Below are 16,334 nucleotides of genomic sequence, written 5' to 3'. Positions count from 1 at the left end.
TGCGTGCGTGTGCGTGTGTGTGTGTGTGTGTGTGTGTGTGTGTGTGTGTGTGGGTATGTGGGAAAGTGAAGTAATTCTTGAATGGGTTAAGAAAGAAATCCTGCTGCATGTTAAGAGATTCTCGGCTGTTTTTAGCTGTGGTTTGTAATTGTTGTGTTTGGAGCTCATTTTTCTTTTTCATCCGTTGCTCTGTGCTATCTTTAGTCTGCAGGTCATGTTTGGGTTTCAGTTAGGGGACACATCTGATGAAGGGGCTCCTCTTCCTCACACACTAACTCAGTGAGGAAGAAGACAAAATGTCCTACAGCTTTAAACTCAGTGAGACACAAGTGGGCCCCTGCATTAGTTATTTCTCATCACCCAATGCACCTTAATCCTTTGGGGGGGATTTTAAAATAGCCTCCCCACGTTCTGTTTCATAACATGCTCGAGGGGAGCCTCTGGAGAGCACAGGCTGTCCTCACTCATACTCTGTTTATTAGCACACCCCCCTTTGCCAAGGACACCACTTCCAGGGCTCTGTTTGCCTTGTAGGGACAGGACCCACGGGAGGCACGCATGGCCTGAGGGCATCAGGAGGGCTGGAGGAAAAGGAGGCAAGAATGGGTGAGACACTGACAACTTCCTGTCTTCTTCTTCTTCTTCTTCTTCTTCTTCTTCTTCGGTGTGCATGTTGGATTGGAGACACTGAAATGCAGCGGCCTGCAGAGGGGGGTCTCCCAGGAGGAGGGGAGGATTGATAACAGATCTGGAGTTGATGTTGGGGTTTGGACTGGTGACAGCTAGGGACCATGTTGAGTCTGTGCTGAGTAAGGACTGGTAGGGGGGGGGGGGTATCTCTGGACTGCAGGGTCCTCGTGAGGGCAGGATGTTCAGACATGAAATATGAGCTGCAGAGAGAAATTCTTTATCTGAGGCCACAGACCTGCAGACGTTACAGTAGACAGATCCAAACGGGACCAGTGAGGGTAGAAATAAGATAATACAGTAAAGCAAATGGCACTTTTATTATGTTGATTAGTAGCATTAGTATGATAAGAAAAATATATATATGAAAGTACTGTTTATGCAGAAAGATGGCCCCTGTGAGTGATAATTACATATTATTTCACTGCTGCTGGTCGAGATGGAAGTTTGAACAACTTTATAACCCTTTAGGGAATTACATTTATATATCCCTTATTTTCTAAAACACAAGTTGACGTATTCAGATTTCTTGTTTGAGTAAATTTGAGTGATTGAAACCAATGCTTTTTCATTTTTATTTGCTTCAATATGTCTTAAAACGTTCAGTAGTTTATGCAAATAGTTGCTGATTAATTTGCTGTTGATTGACTTCTTGATAATCAACTAATAGTTCCGCTCTATTTATAACTATATCGTGTGTTTTTTTATTGTAAAACAGTAATCTGAACTACAGATAGTAACTACAGCATATATTAAATGGAAGTATCTCAAAGTTGTACTCATAAACAGATAAACACACTTGGATCAAACATCGAGCCTGCAGCAGTAAAGACTCGTATTTTGCATCAGTCTAATCGACTATTGAACTTTTTTACAGGTTTAGTTTTTTCCATATTCCCCTCTGAGATTTATAAATCTTGATATTTTGCATGTTCAGGTTTGTCGTTGTCTTTTGCAGAAGGCCTATCCAAACATGGATTTTGGAGATCTTGATGTAGTTGCAGATAGAGATCTCTTTACCAGTGTTTTAAAGGAATAGTCTGACATTCAAGGAAATATTGTTATGTGTTGAATAAGTTAGATAAGAAGACTGATCGCCCTTTCACATTCGTGCAACAACTCTGGAGTAAGAGTCGTAACTCCTTTAGCTCATGGACACGGCGAACTCTCTGAAAAGTTTACAAATACGTCCACCGGCTCTTCTAACGTCCTGGTTAATCCGCACGCAGACCAAAATGTGGTCGCTAACAGGTCTGGCAGGTCTGACCTCGTATCTTGTGGAGGTTGCTGTCTTATCATCTGCCAGCAGCCAGCGGAGAGAGGCCTGAGAGAAGAGGCACCAAGGCTGCAGAGGAAAGGAGGTCAAAGAGATGAAGTCTCGTCCTTTCTGGTTTGCTCTTTGGAACCTTCATGTTTCTTTTTAAACATGTCACCCGTCTGTCTGTGGTCTGGTGTTTTGAAGCCTCGAGTTCGGCATTTTGGCCGTCACCATCTTGACTTTTTGCAGCCAAAAATGACACGAGAGGGTCGAGTTACAGTAACTACAACCGAACACAGAGTAAGACTTTCATGGAGTGAAAACACACTGTGAAAGGGTTAAAGTTGTAACACGAAAACACAGACAACAAACAGGACAACGCCGTGGTAGAGACTCATCAATCACAAAGTAGTATTTGACTCTAAATGGACCATAATTTACTAAATGAACATCATGCTGTATTGAAGAAGACTTGAAACTAGAGATTGAGACCTTCAATGGCGAGATACATGTTTGTTCGCTGACATGAAGTGAAGCCCAAAGAAGGCCGATGAGTGGACAAACCCTCACTATTTACTTTCCTTTTGCATATTTTCACACTTTCTCTTCTTCATACAGTGTTTCCTTGTTTGTCTTTACTTCGACACAGAAACTTAAGTAAACAGAAAACTGTTAAAGAAGTTTCTAGTGTGAGTACTGACTTCTACAGACACAGCGTCCCCTCGCAAGCTTCTTTATCCCCACTCAAGGAAGGAAACATTTGCCGAATCAACTGAGTCATCACAAACAAGTTACTTTACTGTCTGTTTCAAGTGTCAACACACTCACACGCGACAAGCCAGACTTCTGAGTCATCTCGTCCAATCGACACACCTTCTGTCCTTAACCACAGACAGAATAGCCGTGTTTACAATGCACGGTTTGATTTGTTTGAAGCCTTCGGCATTGACACGCCTGCAGTCAGCTGCGGCCAAGGACAGGTATGCTGTTAAACAAGAGCTGCATGTCACATTCATGAACATAGAGAGAGGGGGGGGGGGGGGGAGAGAGGCATCGCTGTGACCTTTCACTTATTTCTCCAAGCAGCTTTGGGAAACTGTGGGAATCCTGTGAAGTCTGGCAACTTCAGTGAAAGCTCAAAGAGAGGGAGACAACGGAAAACCATAACCTCTCCTCCTTATTTGTGAATGACACGTGATCATATATCTATTAAAGGATAACTACTACAAATATCTCGTATATTGTGCATCACCGATATGTTTGCCAAAAGAACAAGTTCCACCAGGCCTGTGACATCTTCTGACCATAGTTTGAGAACACAAACATTAACATAGATGCACAAACTGTTCTGTGTTTGCCGTGTTACCGGAGGGGGGGGGGGTTTGGATATCACCGTCGCTGCAGGTCGATTGTGTGCGAGTGTGAGTTGCTTAGCACCTGGTAACCGTATAGCCTGAAACCTTATCATCCTGCGTTTTAAAGAGCGCGTGCTGTGCTGGACTCTCTCTCGCTATCGTCTCTCACTCGCTGTGATAATAACGTGACAAAGGTCAGAGACAAGCAGCTGGATAAGCTATGACATAACATGCTGTAGAGTGAGTGTGATGTGTGGTCCTGAGACAAAAGGTTTTGGTTCACTGCAGGATGCTAAAGAGTGTTGCACATCCAGAGTCTCGGTTACATGGTTTTCACTCTAAAATGACACAGAAAGCATAAATTTAAAGAGTAAAACCTCAGCTCAAGTCTCCAAAACTCTAAACACATTTTCTTTGCATCTAATTTGCAAATCAACATGGCTCTTTTTGCCATTTTTCTTTTCATCAGCCAAAGGAAATCTGACATGAAGTAACTTGTTTGTCATTTGAAAACGCTGCCATTCAAAGTGCCACACTCATGGACCAATTATCCAGCACACCTGTCACCTGGCCAAACACCTAACTGTTTAATTGTGGACTCATTAATGCATGTAAGCACTATAGAAATACTATAGGTTACAGTGGAAGCCAACATAGAGGCCTGTTTTTAAAAAGGGTGTTTTGGTAGTTTAAACAAATGATTTTTCTGTGTTTTATGTACTAAATTCTGTTGATATGTTACATTCTGATTTTCAGTGCAAAATGCAACCTTTAAAAATGCATTGATGTATTGATTGATTTTGCAAAGTGGAGAGAAATACATACTGTATATTTTCATCAGTGTGCAGTATCTGGTGTTGTGTTTTGGTCAATATATTCACTTCACTCGAACAATATCGCTGACAATCAATTTTAAAAACAGGGCTCATTTTGTCAAAACACAAAAATTTACACAACCACACACACAATTTGTTTTGCAAAATAAAACACTTTCATTCAAAAAACATACCATTACTTATAAAAATACAAAACAATTTAGTGACTTACACGGTTCATACACTCTGATGCAGTTTGAACCAGTCAGGCACTGCTGTGCTCAATCTGAAACAATTCTACTTTTCTAATGATAAAGTCCGGGTTTGATTTGTCAGCGATATTGTTAGAGTTAAGTACATGAATATATTGACCAAAACACAACACACACTCAAAAAACGATGCTTTAAACAAGCTTAATAAAATCATGGAAAGTATTTCCACACGATTGAACTTCTTTCGTTAAGCATTAGGCACTTATGTTGGATCAACTTAATTTATTAGGTTGGTTCAACTTATTCACTCGGGTTGGATCCGTACTTAAATTAATAAGATTGGTCAAACTAATTTTACAGTTTAAAATTAGAGTAGTAAATTAAGTTGGACCAACAGAATTGCTTCATGCTTAAAGAAAGCCGTTTAATCATGTGGAAATACTTCACATGATTTTATTAAGTCCGTTGAAAGCATTTTTTTTGAGTGCACAAGATCAGCGCTGCACACGGAGGAAAGTACTTATTTCTCTTCTGACTTCCAGTCAGGGTGCTTTCTGCTGCTCCTCTGATAACATTAACAAAACTTGGCACAGAAATGTTTCCTTCTTAAGTTTCCTTGAGCCGTTTTAAACTTTCTTGACCAGGATGCAGATGTTTAATGACCACGTCAGGCTGCTTGATGCTGATTCCCAAGAACCCAAAACTGCTCACTTTCTCCACACACACACACACTCATTCATACGTGTATGAACACAGGCAAGCTATAGGCTTAAAAACACAGTTAAGTGCACTTGAGGATTACGCATAATACTCTATAGACTTCATACAAACACGAGACAGGGTGATCCCTCACCTAGAGAGACACACACATGCATGAACACACACACACACACACATTTCACACTAATGTCAACAGTCATCAGTTTGCACAATCTGCAATAATAAAAGGCAGTGGGTATTCTCAAAGCTTTACAGACTGCAGACTTTAAAGTGACCACCAGGGGGGTTTCAAAACCTCTCGTGGCTCATTGGTTGCTCAAATGCTGCATTCAGAAAGAGCACCTCTGATTGGCTGATGCAGATTGAGTGGCACATGGAGGTCCCGCCCCAAACCAGGGCGGAGTGAAAAGATGGATGATGAGTGGGGGGGGGGGAGCTCTTTTTACAAATGAAAATGTAAAGTAACATCACCAGTATCACAATGAAAGCCTGAAAAGTTTGTGAACTGTTGCTGTTTAATAATTTGAATATTTAAGTTTGACTTGAGCATTACGTTTCTGCACAAGAGGAGAATATGGAAGAGGTCAGAGGTCAATATTCAGCACGCTAAAGTAAAATGATGCATGAACATCTTAAAATAAACAGTGACACAATGCGACACAAAGATAAATATGCTCTGTCTAATATTATTAGACTATTAGACTATTAGACTAACAGCAGGTTAGTTGCAACTAACTTCTTTTCCAGCATCAATTTGACAATTCAGTCACTTTCCTCTCAGCAGATCATCTTTCCCTGTTATATTATCTAGCACAGACTCAGGATCAGTTCACCATCCCCCCGGGCGTGACTTCAAACAGCAGGGGTGGCGAGAGCAGCAGCTGATCGCGGATCAGTCTCTGAGAGAAGTGAAGTCACCGTTTCCATCTGGGCTGCAGGTTCACAGCCTCCCCCCCCTGTTACATAGAGGCCCGGCTTGTTGCTCTGTGTAATATTCTGATTGGCCGGTTAATTTGCTGTGGGCGGGGGAGGGGGCGTGGCCAAACGTATTGTGATCTCACAATCAGCTGTTTTGTACGTTCTACATTCTGATCCGAGGATCCGAGGATCAGCTGGCAGCAGCAATAAACAGAAGGAAAACAGAAAATCTGCAGCGGACAAAATATATATATATATATATAAATATATAGAGAGGAGAGGAGGACAGAAAAAAAGCTGCAGATGTTTTGATCTGAAAGAAACAAACGTGTAAAAAACATTTTTTTACACGAAGCCCTTCTTCTGAGAAGAAAGCCTTTTATTTTTGTGGCTATAATGGTGTTTTAACTACCTCACTTAAAGACTATCTAAAGCTATGCTTTAAAGAATTGTTGTCGTTTCTACTGTGTGTGAGATCTCGTTTACAACTTGAATAACACTGCAAAGGCAGGTAAGCCATTCCTTACTCTTCTTTTTTGTGTTTTTTTTGTGCTTCAAGTGTTCTGACCGTGTCAGTGTGTGTGTGATCTGAAGAGGTATCGGTTGTCTCTGCTATCCTGTTTATTTGTTTTAGCCTGCAGAGGATCAGCCGTCATGACATTATAGAACAGGTTACAATTCTCATTAAGAGGCTATCTTTGACCGCTGCGTTATAATAGGGAATTACCTATTATTAGGCCACGGATGGATTTGAGAAGACCAGACTGTTTAATCCGGTCGATTCGACGTCCTTTAATATCCCAAAAAATGAAAAATGACACCATCCTGCATACGTGTATCGAGGCTTTTCCAGGACAGCAGCAGCCGTTGTTTGGTAAATTGCACCAAATGCTGATGTGGAGTCGATGGCGGATGTTGATGTGTGTGTGTGTGTGGGGGGGGGGGGATTTTATTTCATATTTATCATGTAAAATAACAGTTTCATTGGATTGTCAGCTGCATAACCCGTCGACGTGTTTCGTGCACTGAGCCACAAGCTGTCATTGCTGTGACCCTTCAGCTGGAGAGCTTACACGGATAATTCATGTTGAGCTGGATTCTCTCTGCAGAACAACTCTCCGACAGCCCGACCCCGAGCTCGATGTTTTATTCTCGCTTTATTAATTATCTTTCTATATCTTTGAACGTTGTTGCTGTGTGCAGCCTTTATTTATTTAAATGTGTTCCTAACGTCAACGATGACCGTCGACACTCATAAACAGCCATTTAAACAAACTGATTGTTTTGCAAAAACATGCAGATAAAGCGACACGTATAAAGGTCATAATATCGTTTATTTCCGTGTATGTCCTCAGATGTCTTGTTGTTCTCCGGTCGCCTAAAAAAAAAAAAAAAAAAGCTGGAGCCTCTCTGGCAGCTTCAGTGACGTGTGCGTGACGTCACGGGCGTCTTGTTTTTATTTGGTGAGTCTCCTCCCATCCGGCTCCGCCCACCTCCTTGTTAAAAGGACCAGTGTCGAAAGACAGATCCATAATTCAATGGCCCTTTTTTTGTGTTTTAGGATTTGCAAATGTTCCTGTGAAATGTTATCCATCTTGAATGACCTAACCCTAACCCAGGAGGGTTAATATCCACCTGCTGAGCCAGATGTTAAAAATACATCCTACAAATACAGTTTAATGACCTATTTTATCAATTTGAGCATTTCTTTTTTTAGCATTTAGGAGGATCTATTGGCAGAAATTAAATGTCGTATTAATATGTATGCTTTTAATCGTCTGAAAACAAGGATTGTTGTGTTTTTGTTAGCTTAGAATGAGCCGTTTATATCTACGTACAGAGCGGGTTCTCTTCACTGAGTCGGCCATGTTACTACGGTAGCCCAGAGCGGCCAAACCAAACACTGGATCTAGATGGCGCCATTCGTGTTTTAGCATCGTCCACGTAGTTTTCCTTCACGTTTGGCACACGGGAGAAGTTTCAGTTGTAACCTCACCACTAGATGTCGCCAGATCCCACACACTGCACATTTAAAAAGGCATCCTAAAAATACGGGTTTAATGACCTATCTTATCAATTTAATTTAACAAAATATGCACAAGATGGTTCGGTAAACATTCACCATTAATTATTACCACAGTGGAGTTACTGTACTACAGCTGCAATCCATTTTAATAAGGACAAAAAGACCACCATTAAAAACATAATAGGCTGACCAAGACAGAAAAGACAAAAGAGGACAGCCAGACTAACATTGTCTTGACTGAAACTGTTCAAAAAAATACTTTTTACCCTCTGCTTTCTCACATGTAAAACATTCAGCCTCAAAGGATATTTATCAGTGTTAATGGGTGGTAGCTGTTAGATAATACTTGTAAACAACCATTGCCATATATTTAGGAGCTGTCTCCTCCAGGATATAAGTCAAATCAGTGGTGGTATCAATGGCTATATTTACACTAGTCAGACAGTCCTGAAATAGCAACCCAACTGATAAAGCTCTTTTATCAGGGACGTGCTGCATGTACTCAGTGTTGAGTGTGTGTGTTTTGTGGATGTTCGCTGCACCTTATGCAAAGCCGCCCTCAGGCCTTGTCACCGAAATGTTGTTTATCTGGATCTGTCATGGTTCACATGACTGTCTATTGGTTCAGGAATGCATTAAAACCTTGTCAGTGTTGAGGACGGACTCAGTTCAGACACAGCTTGTTGTTGTTTTTTTGGTTTTCCCTTGCAAAATATCCCAACAACCTTTGCGTGCGACTGGAATCGTGTTTTTAACACGTGACCTAGAAAGTGAGTCAAAACGAAGGAGCATTAAAAAAACATTTTGCAGCTTTTGACCCAATTTTCTACCCTAAATTCATCTCTAATTTTCTCTTATTTTAAACCCATGCAACAGTCTCCTTGACAGTGACTTGTTAAAATGATTGTTCCCTCTTTTTGTTACTGGTGTCCATGGTAATTCTCCAAATAAGGACAGAAAGTGTCCGCTTCCCAATAAAGCACCCATGCATATCACCTTCCACGTCTCTGCAGATGAATGTCTCTGTCACACGCACTCCGTTTCACCTTTTAATCTGCGCTCCTTCGTTAATACCAGCCTCCGTCGTGTCGATCCCCCCATGTAGTTGGATGAAATGGTTGAAAGTCGGCGGCACATATTGGATTTCCATGAGAAATTAAAGACAGGTCAGTCGGCAGGGTCAAACAGAGCGTGCACTGAAATAGGTCATGATCTGGAATTTAAACCTCTGACACTCTGAAACTACAGATGGGCTGTGCAAAAAATATGGGAAGAAACCAATTTAACCTAAAATTCAAGCGATATCTTTGACTATTGACAGAAGTTTGCTCTCTTCAGTCATTCCAGTAAATAGAACTCTGAACATGTAAGGGTTTGTCTTGTGAGCTGTGGTTGTTCAAACATCTGTTCAACATTACATCACCATTCATATTTAGGTCAGACACTTGTCATCTGCCTCAGTGCCTTCTGTCCTGTCGGTCTTTGCATTTGAACATCGTGCACACTCACTTTGTTTGACTTTGAGAGAGTCCAGGTCTGTGGATCACTTCCTCCTCTTCCTCCTCTTCCTCCTCTGGCCTGTCCATCTGTCCTGAGACTGTGCTGAGTGGTTATCTAAAGTTCTCGGGGGAAGGGGGTGCAGACATAGTCCACCATCTTCTTGCTTGATGATTCATTTAAAGAATAATTTTTACGTAAAACACATTATTTATTACAAGCCAGGTCAGTGTTGCTCTGCTGATGCCTCTCAAAGTTAAGGTCACTATCAGGTGGAGGTTTCATAATTGTTTTCTCTTTAGTCGGGGATCTAAATATTCCTGTCTGGGTTGAGATTCAATATTAACAGTGGATCAAATGTGTGTGTGAGACGGTGCATGTAAAGCGTAGTTTACCATTTACACGTCTGAGGATTTTGCAAAGAACGCCAAATTGTTTTTAGATGCTTTAGAAACAGGAAGTCTTAAAAATCTACATTTGATTAAATATTTTGCAGTCAAATCAAATAGTTTACAGGATATTCAACCTTTGTTTCTTTATAATACATTTAATACTTAACTTCTTTCTTTACTGGACTTACACAAAGGCCTTAAAGTAGACCTTGAATATGAGATACGAGTTCACAGTTAATAACAATTCCTCCTTGGCATTGTAGAGGTTGGTATACTACAGACCGTATTTTAGGTCATTGTTTTGGTTTTCCAGCCCTCAACTTTGTTCTTTTGGTTCACTCTAATGTCCGTTCTCATCAGCGTCATCGAAACGGGTCTGATTGCAGTTTTTACGTAGAACAGGAACTCCAAGTTTTTGCCCAGCAACTATATTGTCCTCTTCGGTCTAACTAGCTTAACAAAGCTAGTTAGCTTGCTAGCTTAACAAAGCAAAGTTAAAGCAGTTAAAAGAGACAGATATTTCCCCCAGGAGCTGGTGGAGACCAAAATAAAGTTAAAAGGAGACTGAGTATTTGTCAGTAGGTCAGAAACACTAAATGTGTTGCTTTGTCCAAGCTGGTCTTAAGAGTTGCATCTATGATGCAAGTTACCTAAATAAACAGCTTCTGTATTTAATGTCACATTGTTTTGTGTCAACATGTCATTACAATACAGGTCAGAACGCTTTGACGTTTGAGCCCAAACAATAGTTACAACTTGAAATAACTCTTACCACACACATTGCTCATTGTGATGATCTAATGTACCCTGACTAAGCAGTGCAGGAAATTAACCCAATAAGGGACTTCTCTTTTTTAAGATGTCTTGTCAAAGAAAATATGTTGACCTTTTCTTCTGATTACCACTAACCCCGCTCCTCCTTCTCCCTCTCCAGGCCTTTGCTCCAAACCAAGTGAAACCTTATATTTGCACTACTGAAGCCTGTCCACTCCTGTTTGTCAAACCCGAGATCCAGCAAAGGGCTTCAAAAAAAAAGAGAATAAAAAAATCTGATAAAGAATTACTTAAAACCGCAACAAGCGACTACCTAAACACAAATAAGAAATTCAAAACGGCAGCTACAGCTTTTTCTTTGTGGACGACAAAAAGCACCTGAGTCATCGACACTTTGACAACACAAGCGGTCATGTTCCAGCGTCTGAGCAACCTGCTGTTTGGGGAGGTGGAGGAGGTGGCGGCTGACCTGAAGGGACCCAACCCCTGTGTGACAGAGGCCGACGAGGAGGGATGGATGCTCGTCAACCTGCCTGGTGAGTCTCTTTAGAGCCAAACTTTACCAAACTGGGAAGGAATTGTGTTTTATGTTCAAAGATTGAGGTAGCTGAGAAGTACTTCTGTTCCCCTTTGCATGACTATAATACTGACTAACGCTTGAAGTAATGATGGGGATGATGGGGTGAGGTGATGAATCAGTTGGGGCGTGGGCGCAACCCCACCGGTGCTCTCCCACATGGCTGCCGTACCAAAAAGAAACATAATTCTCTGTGAACATGCATCTCCTCTTCCTCTTTGTTTATGACCTCAATCATGACGAAAGGCAATTATTGAGTATGAAAATGTGCCAAAACATCAAAAGCGACATCAAATTCAGAATCAAGGCAAAACATTATGTCACTGACATAATCGCAACCTTAGAGGGTCAACACAACTAATGATGTGACTCTTTTATGTTCTGTGTTTCCTTACCCCCCTCTTCTTCCCCTCCTTAATTTTTTTTTAAACACCCTTGCATTCCCCCCCCACACTGGTATGTGTGCGCGCGTGTGTATGTGATCCCTTAAAAAATTGCCCCCTTTCAACCCGCATGTTTTTTTTTGTTTTTTGTTTTTTAAATCTACCACATTTGCATTCTTATTGTTTTTTGCAACATCCACATCTGTCTTTATTGGCCGTATCATCCCCGATCCTCCTCGCTGCCATGTGCCCAGAAGATTCTGACTGCATGACGTGGGCGGAGGATGTGATGGGATCCCCACTGATTGCACAATCACTCCCAGACAGTAACCAATCAAATCATCAAGTCACACATGCGAGGACTGAATGCCCGGCCCCGATTTCCCACCCACCTCACAAGCGCCGTAGGATGCACAAAGGTCGGGCAAGCGGTGCAGTAGCACCATCGGACCCCCTGTTTTGTCCGAGCGCTAGCGCGTCACACTCGGGTGCCACCACACCCGTGACCCTGCCAAGACGGGCCAGACTGTCCACGCCCTCCTCCACCCCGTCGGTGTCCCCCGGCTCCGGAAGTGAGTGCGGGGGCCGCGGGGGTAGCAGTAGGGCAGGCCCAGAGAGAGGCTGCATGGATGAGAGCTGGTTTGTCACCCCTCCCCCCTGTTTCACTGCAGAGGGAGCCACAGCGGAGGCCAGCCCGATGGAGGACCTGCTCATCGAGCACCCCAGCATGTCTGTGTACGTCTCCCCGAGTAGCTTCTCCATGGTCTCCAACCTGTCTGTGGTGGGAGAGGAGAGCATTGTCAGCCTGGCGAGCAGCGTGAGGTGAGATCATGAGCCCTCTTTTATGACGGCTGCACTTGACCGTTACCTACTTCTTTTTTCCAGCACCAATCACAATAATCGCACCTTTTTATTACCTTTACAGCAGAGTGGCAGAACCAGCTGCCGTCCCCGCCACCCGCAGCACTATGCCCACCAGGGTGAGCCGCGGAGCAGCTGCCCAGGCCGGAGCTCTGGCCAAGGTCACCCAAGTGGCCCGGGTCCAGCGTGGCAAAGCCCGCATCGAGCGACGCCATCTGGGCCGCAACCGCATCCAACGCCAAAACCGCACCAGGGAGCAGCAGGTCCCTCGCCACGCCAGAGACACCTTCCTTCACCAGCCCAGCAAGCGTAACATCTGCCACTGAACTCCCCCGAAAACCATGGGGGGCGTCGTTTACTCTGAGGGCATTAGTAGAGCATAGTCAACTCCAAGACACATAAGATTAAATGTATTCACCCACGGCAATTTTTGCTTTCATTTCTGCACATTATATCAAAATTACACTCAGATACCAGTAGACCGGTAGCTTTTCTTTTGTTTTGGTCCAATCATAAACTGACCTGGTAGTTTTATGCCCCATTCTGCTGTTGTGAACCAAGCCCTCTGAGTAGATCCGTGTAGACATTTATACTACTTGTTGTCCATTGCAGTATCCAAACAACAAAAAAAAAAAGTATTTATACAGGTTAAAAAATAATGTCTGAAAAACAACAAAAAGTTTAGCATTCTTAGTCACATATAATTGTTTTCTTTCACTCTTCCCCAAGGCATGCTTTTTATTTATTAATTCAATCATTAAGTTTTAAATTTGGAGATTTTAAATTTAAATAACCAACTGTACTTTAAGACGATTCTGGTGGAAACCATGCAGACAAGACAGAGACAAGTTCATCCTTCATATCTTTGCAGAGAAAACAACTCATCGTGTCTTCGAAGCTTTTTTGGAGTTAGACCTCCAGCCCGCTGTGATTTTCCCTGAAACCAGAGTAGCATTAAAGCATGGTGGAATCAGCAAGCAGACAGGTGGCTATTTAGCTAGCTAGCTGGCTACTTCCACCATGCTTTAATGCTACACTGGTTAAAGAAAATCCTCTGGCGATACCAGTGTGCTTTCCTAGCCCGCTCCAGAGGTGGCATTGGCAACAATACGCATAAAAACTGACCATCCAACTACGTTGATTTGAATGGGAATGTCCGTTTTCCTCCCATTGTGTTCCTATGACAGTTACATTATTTTAAAGTCTCTCCCTCTCCCTGCACGGTTCCACCAGAAGAAAGAAAAGAAAGCTTGTTCCTTTCAGAAAAAGAGAAAGTACACTTCTGGCTTCTAAAGCCAACAAATAGAAAAAGAAACCGCTCACTCAGCATGATGATCATTACACGTGTGGTCTGTAAAACTAAAGTAAAGTGCCCGGCACACATCCACCATTTTCCATCCACAGTGTGTGTGTGCTGTGATCTTACGTTATCCATGTTGAACATCAAAAGTAGAAAAAGTACGACCTTTTTTTACACACCAGTCACTTTCATTGAAAAGTCACGGAGGATAACTGTTTGGAGAAAGGTGAAGAAACGTCTCCTTAAAGTCTGACAAACATCTTCCCCCTTCAACACATTCAAAACGTCCTCTTACATATGATCGTGCAAGTGCAACCCGTCGCTCTCTAACATGTACTCCACTACCGCCCCTCCCTCTAGCACCTCCAGCTCTAACAGTTTCCACTTAAAGATCTAGCTTACTGATATGTATTCAACAACAATAGTAAACTATGGTGCTGAAGTGTATACTAATGTTTGTAAATTATTTGAAACATGGATGTAAGTTTGCACTGTCATACATTTTGTGAGTCAAAGTTTTAGCGGTGTGCTGTGTGCTTGTTTTTTTCTTTTTCTTTTGTGATGTTTTGTTTTGATTCAAATTGTGTGTGAGAACGGTGTACTGACACGTTAAAACGCTAGAAACTCTTTTACTAAAAAAAACATGAATAACGATCATTTATTTCTCTTGTAAATATTACAAAAAAATATTTTATAACTGCTCCGTTAGATGTCAAAGCCTCTCAGGGCTTGAGTCTGCAGCGTAATGAGAATCTTCTCTCCGCCTCACCTCTGAGCTCGTTATCAAATCAAGAGGGCATTTAGTGGCCAAAAGTGGTGTCTTTGCCCCCAACTGCGGTTGTATCTCTTTGAGATGCACCATATAAAAACTAGTGCTAGGCTCAGAGTTGATGTGCCATAGAAGAACACTGCCCTCCAGAGGTTTCACTATAGCACAGCTGTATGGATGCTGGAGATGATACAGAACACAACGACATGGTTTTAAACATCTGTTGTGTTCAAAAGGCCTGTCTGTCTGGGGGATTCATGTCACATTGTTTGGAAAATGGAAATATCTTGCCTCATTTAGATCATCTAGATAAGAGAAATACATTATTTTCCCTTGATTCACGTACCACTAAGTTTTCATTTCTGCCATCAATCATGTACTCTGTTTTATTCTAAATCTGTTAAAGGGACAGTTGACCAAAAATACACATTTTTCCTTTTACCTGTCGTGCTGTTTTTCAATCTGGAGTTGTTGTTTTTGTGTGAAATCATGGCCTTGTTACTCAAGATAATTCACAGACCTTGTTGGGAGCAGGTTCATGTTGTGATTTCTGGAAAGAGACATTGCTGTTGATTTTGTTTATGTATTTTATCATTTTTTTGCCACTTTGAGCACCACAAGCAGAGTGACATATAGTCCCATTATTTTGGAGAGGAGGCAGACATCTCTTCCCCCAAAACAATCGAGATTGATATATGTAGCGCTACAGGTCAGAGCAAATTTTTTAGATTTTGGGTTGAACTGTCCCCTTTAATATCTGTTAATTTATTATATAATTATGCATTTTATCTTTTAATCTGTTTAAAGGGGACTATTATGTGTCCTGTTAATTTCTCTGAATTGTGCGGGAGATGGATCTGAGGTGATGAGTCAAACATGCACAGACAGACAGACACACACACACACACACACACAGACACAAACAACCTCTTCTGTTTTACCATTCTAACTGATTGTGTGTGATGTTTGTATTCTGTTGTAAAATCGTACATATAGTGTGAAAACAGGCTGATACTGAGAGATCACAGCTGAATGTGTGTGTGTGTGTGTGTGCATGCGTGCACAAAATGTAAAGACCACCACAAACCCGTCCTGTTTGCCTCAGTTTTATTTCTTCCTTTCTCACCCGTGTCATGTAAAAAAGAAAAAGGAAATGTGTTCTCAATATGATTTTTGAACGGTGTGGTTTCACGGTGGAAGTCATCCAACAATGGGGAGAGGAAGCCTATATGATGTGGACAGGGAAAGGATGAGGCAGGAGATAGTTAGTTATTTATATATATATATATATATATATATATATAAATAATGAAATATATCCTAAAAAAAATACAATAGAAAATGCTTGTATTTTCCCGTATAGTTATGAGAGGCGCTGAATGTCTGGAGTTTCATATGTCTTATGTTGTGCCCTGCAATGATGGCAGCTTAAAAACACTTCGGGTTTCGCCTACGTCACATCTCGATTAGTAAACCCGCCCCTTCATAAAAAATGAAATACATAGACATATAAAATTTGGTGTATCTGATATCTACAGTATGGTGATTGTGCCTTTCACTATTTCTGCATGGTTTTTGTGATGTACAGATTTTTCCATCCCCAAAGTGGACAGTCATCCACTGACAGGCAAGACCTATGCAAAAATCAATGGATGGGTTTTTTTCCAGCGTCCATTCAGAAAAACACACAGGTACCCCGCCAAAAAAAAAGAGAAAAAAAAAGAAACAACAAATAAATACTCAGGTTAACACCTGAATCTTGTGTCATTATTTTCATGTTAGAGAGCAG

General features: G+C 41.7%; 1 protein-coding gene across 5 annotated transcripts; it reads left to right on the top strand.

Moving 5' to 3' along the window:
• Positions 1 to 450: 450 nt before the first annotated feature.
• Positions 451 to 16,294, top strand: tp53inp2b (tumor protein p53 inducible nuclear protein 2b). Of its 5 annotated transcripts, none has more exons than XM_076101355.1 (4): positions 451 to 606; positions 10,816 to 11,191; positions 11,870 to 12,437; positions 12,541 to 16,294. In XM_076101355.1, the coding sequence occupies exons 2-4, from the start codon at positions 11,068 to 11,070 to the stop codon at positions 12,800 to 12,802; spliced, it is 954 nt and encodes a 317-aa protein (XP_075957470.1). In that variant the 5' UTR covers positions 451 to 606; positions 10,816 to 11,067; the 3' UTR covers positions 12,803 to 16,294. The 5 variants fall into 5 exon arrangements, with proteins under 5 accessions (XP_075957470.1, XP_075957462.1, XP_075957489.1 ...); XM_076101347.1 differs by lacking the exon at positions 451 to 606 and adding an exon at positions 6,130 to 6,477; XM_076101374.1 differs by lacking the exon at positions 451 to 606 and adding an exon at positions 6,131 to 6,473 and having other exon boundaries at positions 12,287 to 12,437.
• The last annotated feature ends 40 nt before the right edge of the window (positions 16,295 to 16,334 follow it).

Source organism: Anarhichas minor, unplaced genomic scaffold (genome assembly GCF_050575085.1).
Source record: "Anarhichas minor isolate MPS153535 unplaced genomic scaffold, ASM5057508v1 ptg000003l, whole genome shotgun sequence".
In the NCBI taxonomy this organism is placed as follows: Eukaryota; Metazoa; Chordata; class Actinopteri; order Perciformes; family Anarhichadidae; genus Anarhichas; species Anarhichas minor.
This window is presented reverse-complemented; position numbering and strand designations above follow the sequence as displayed.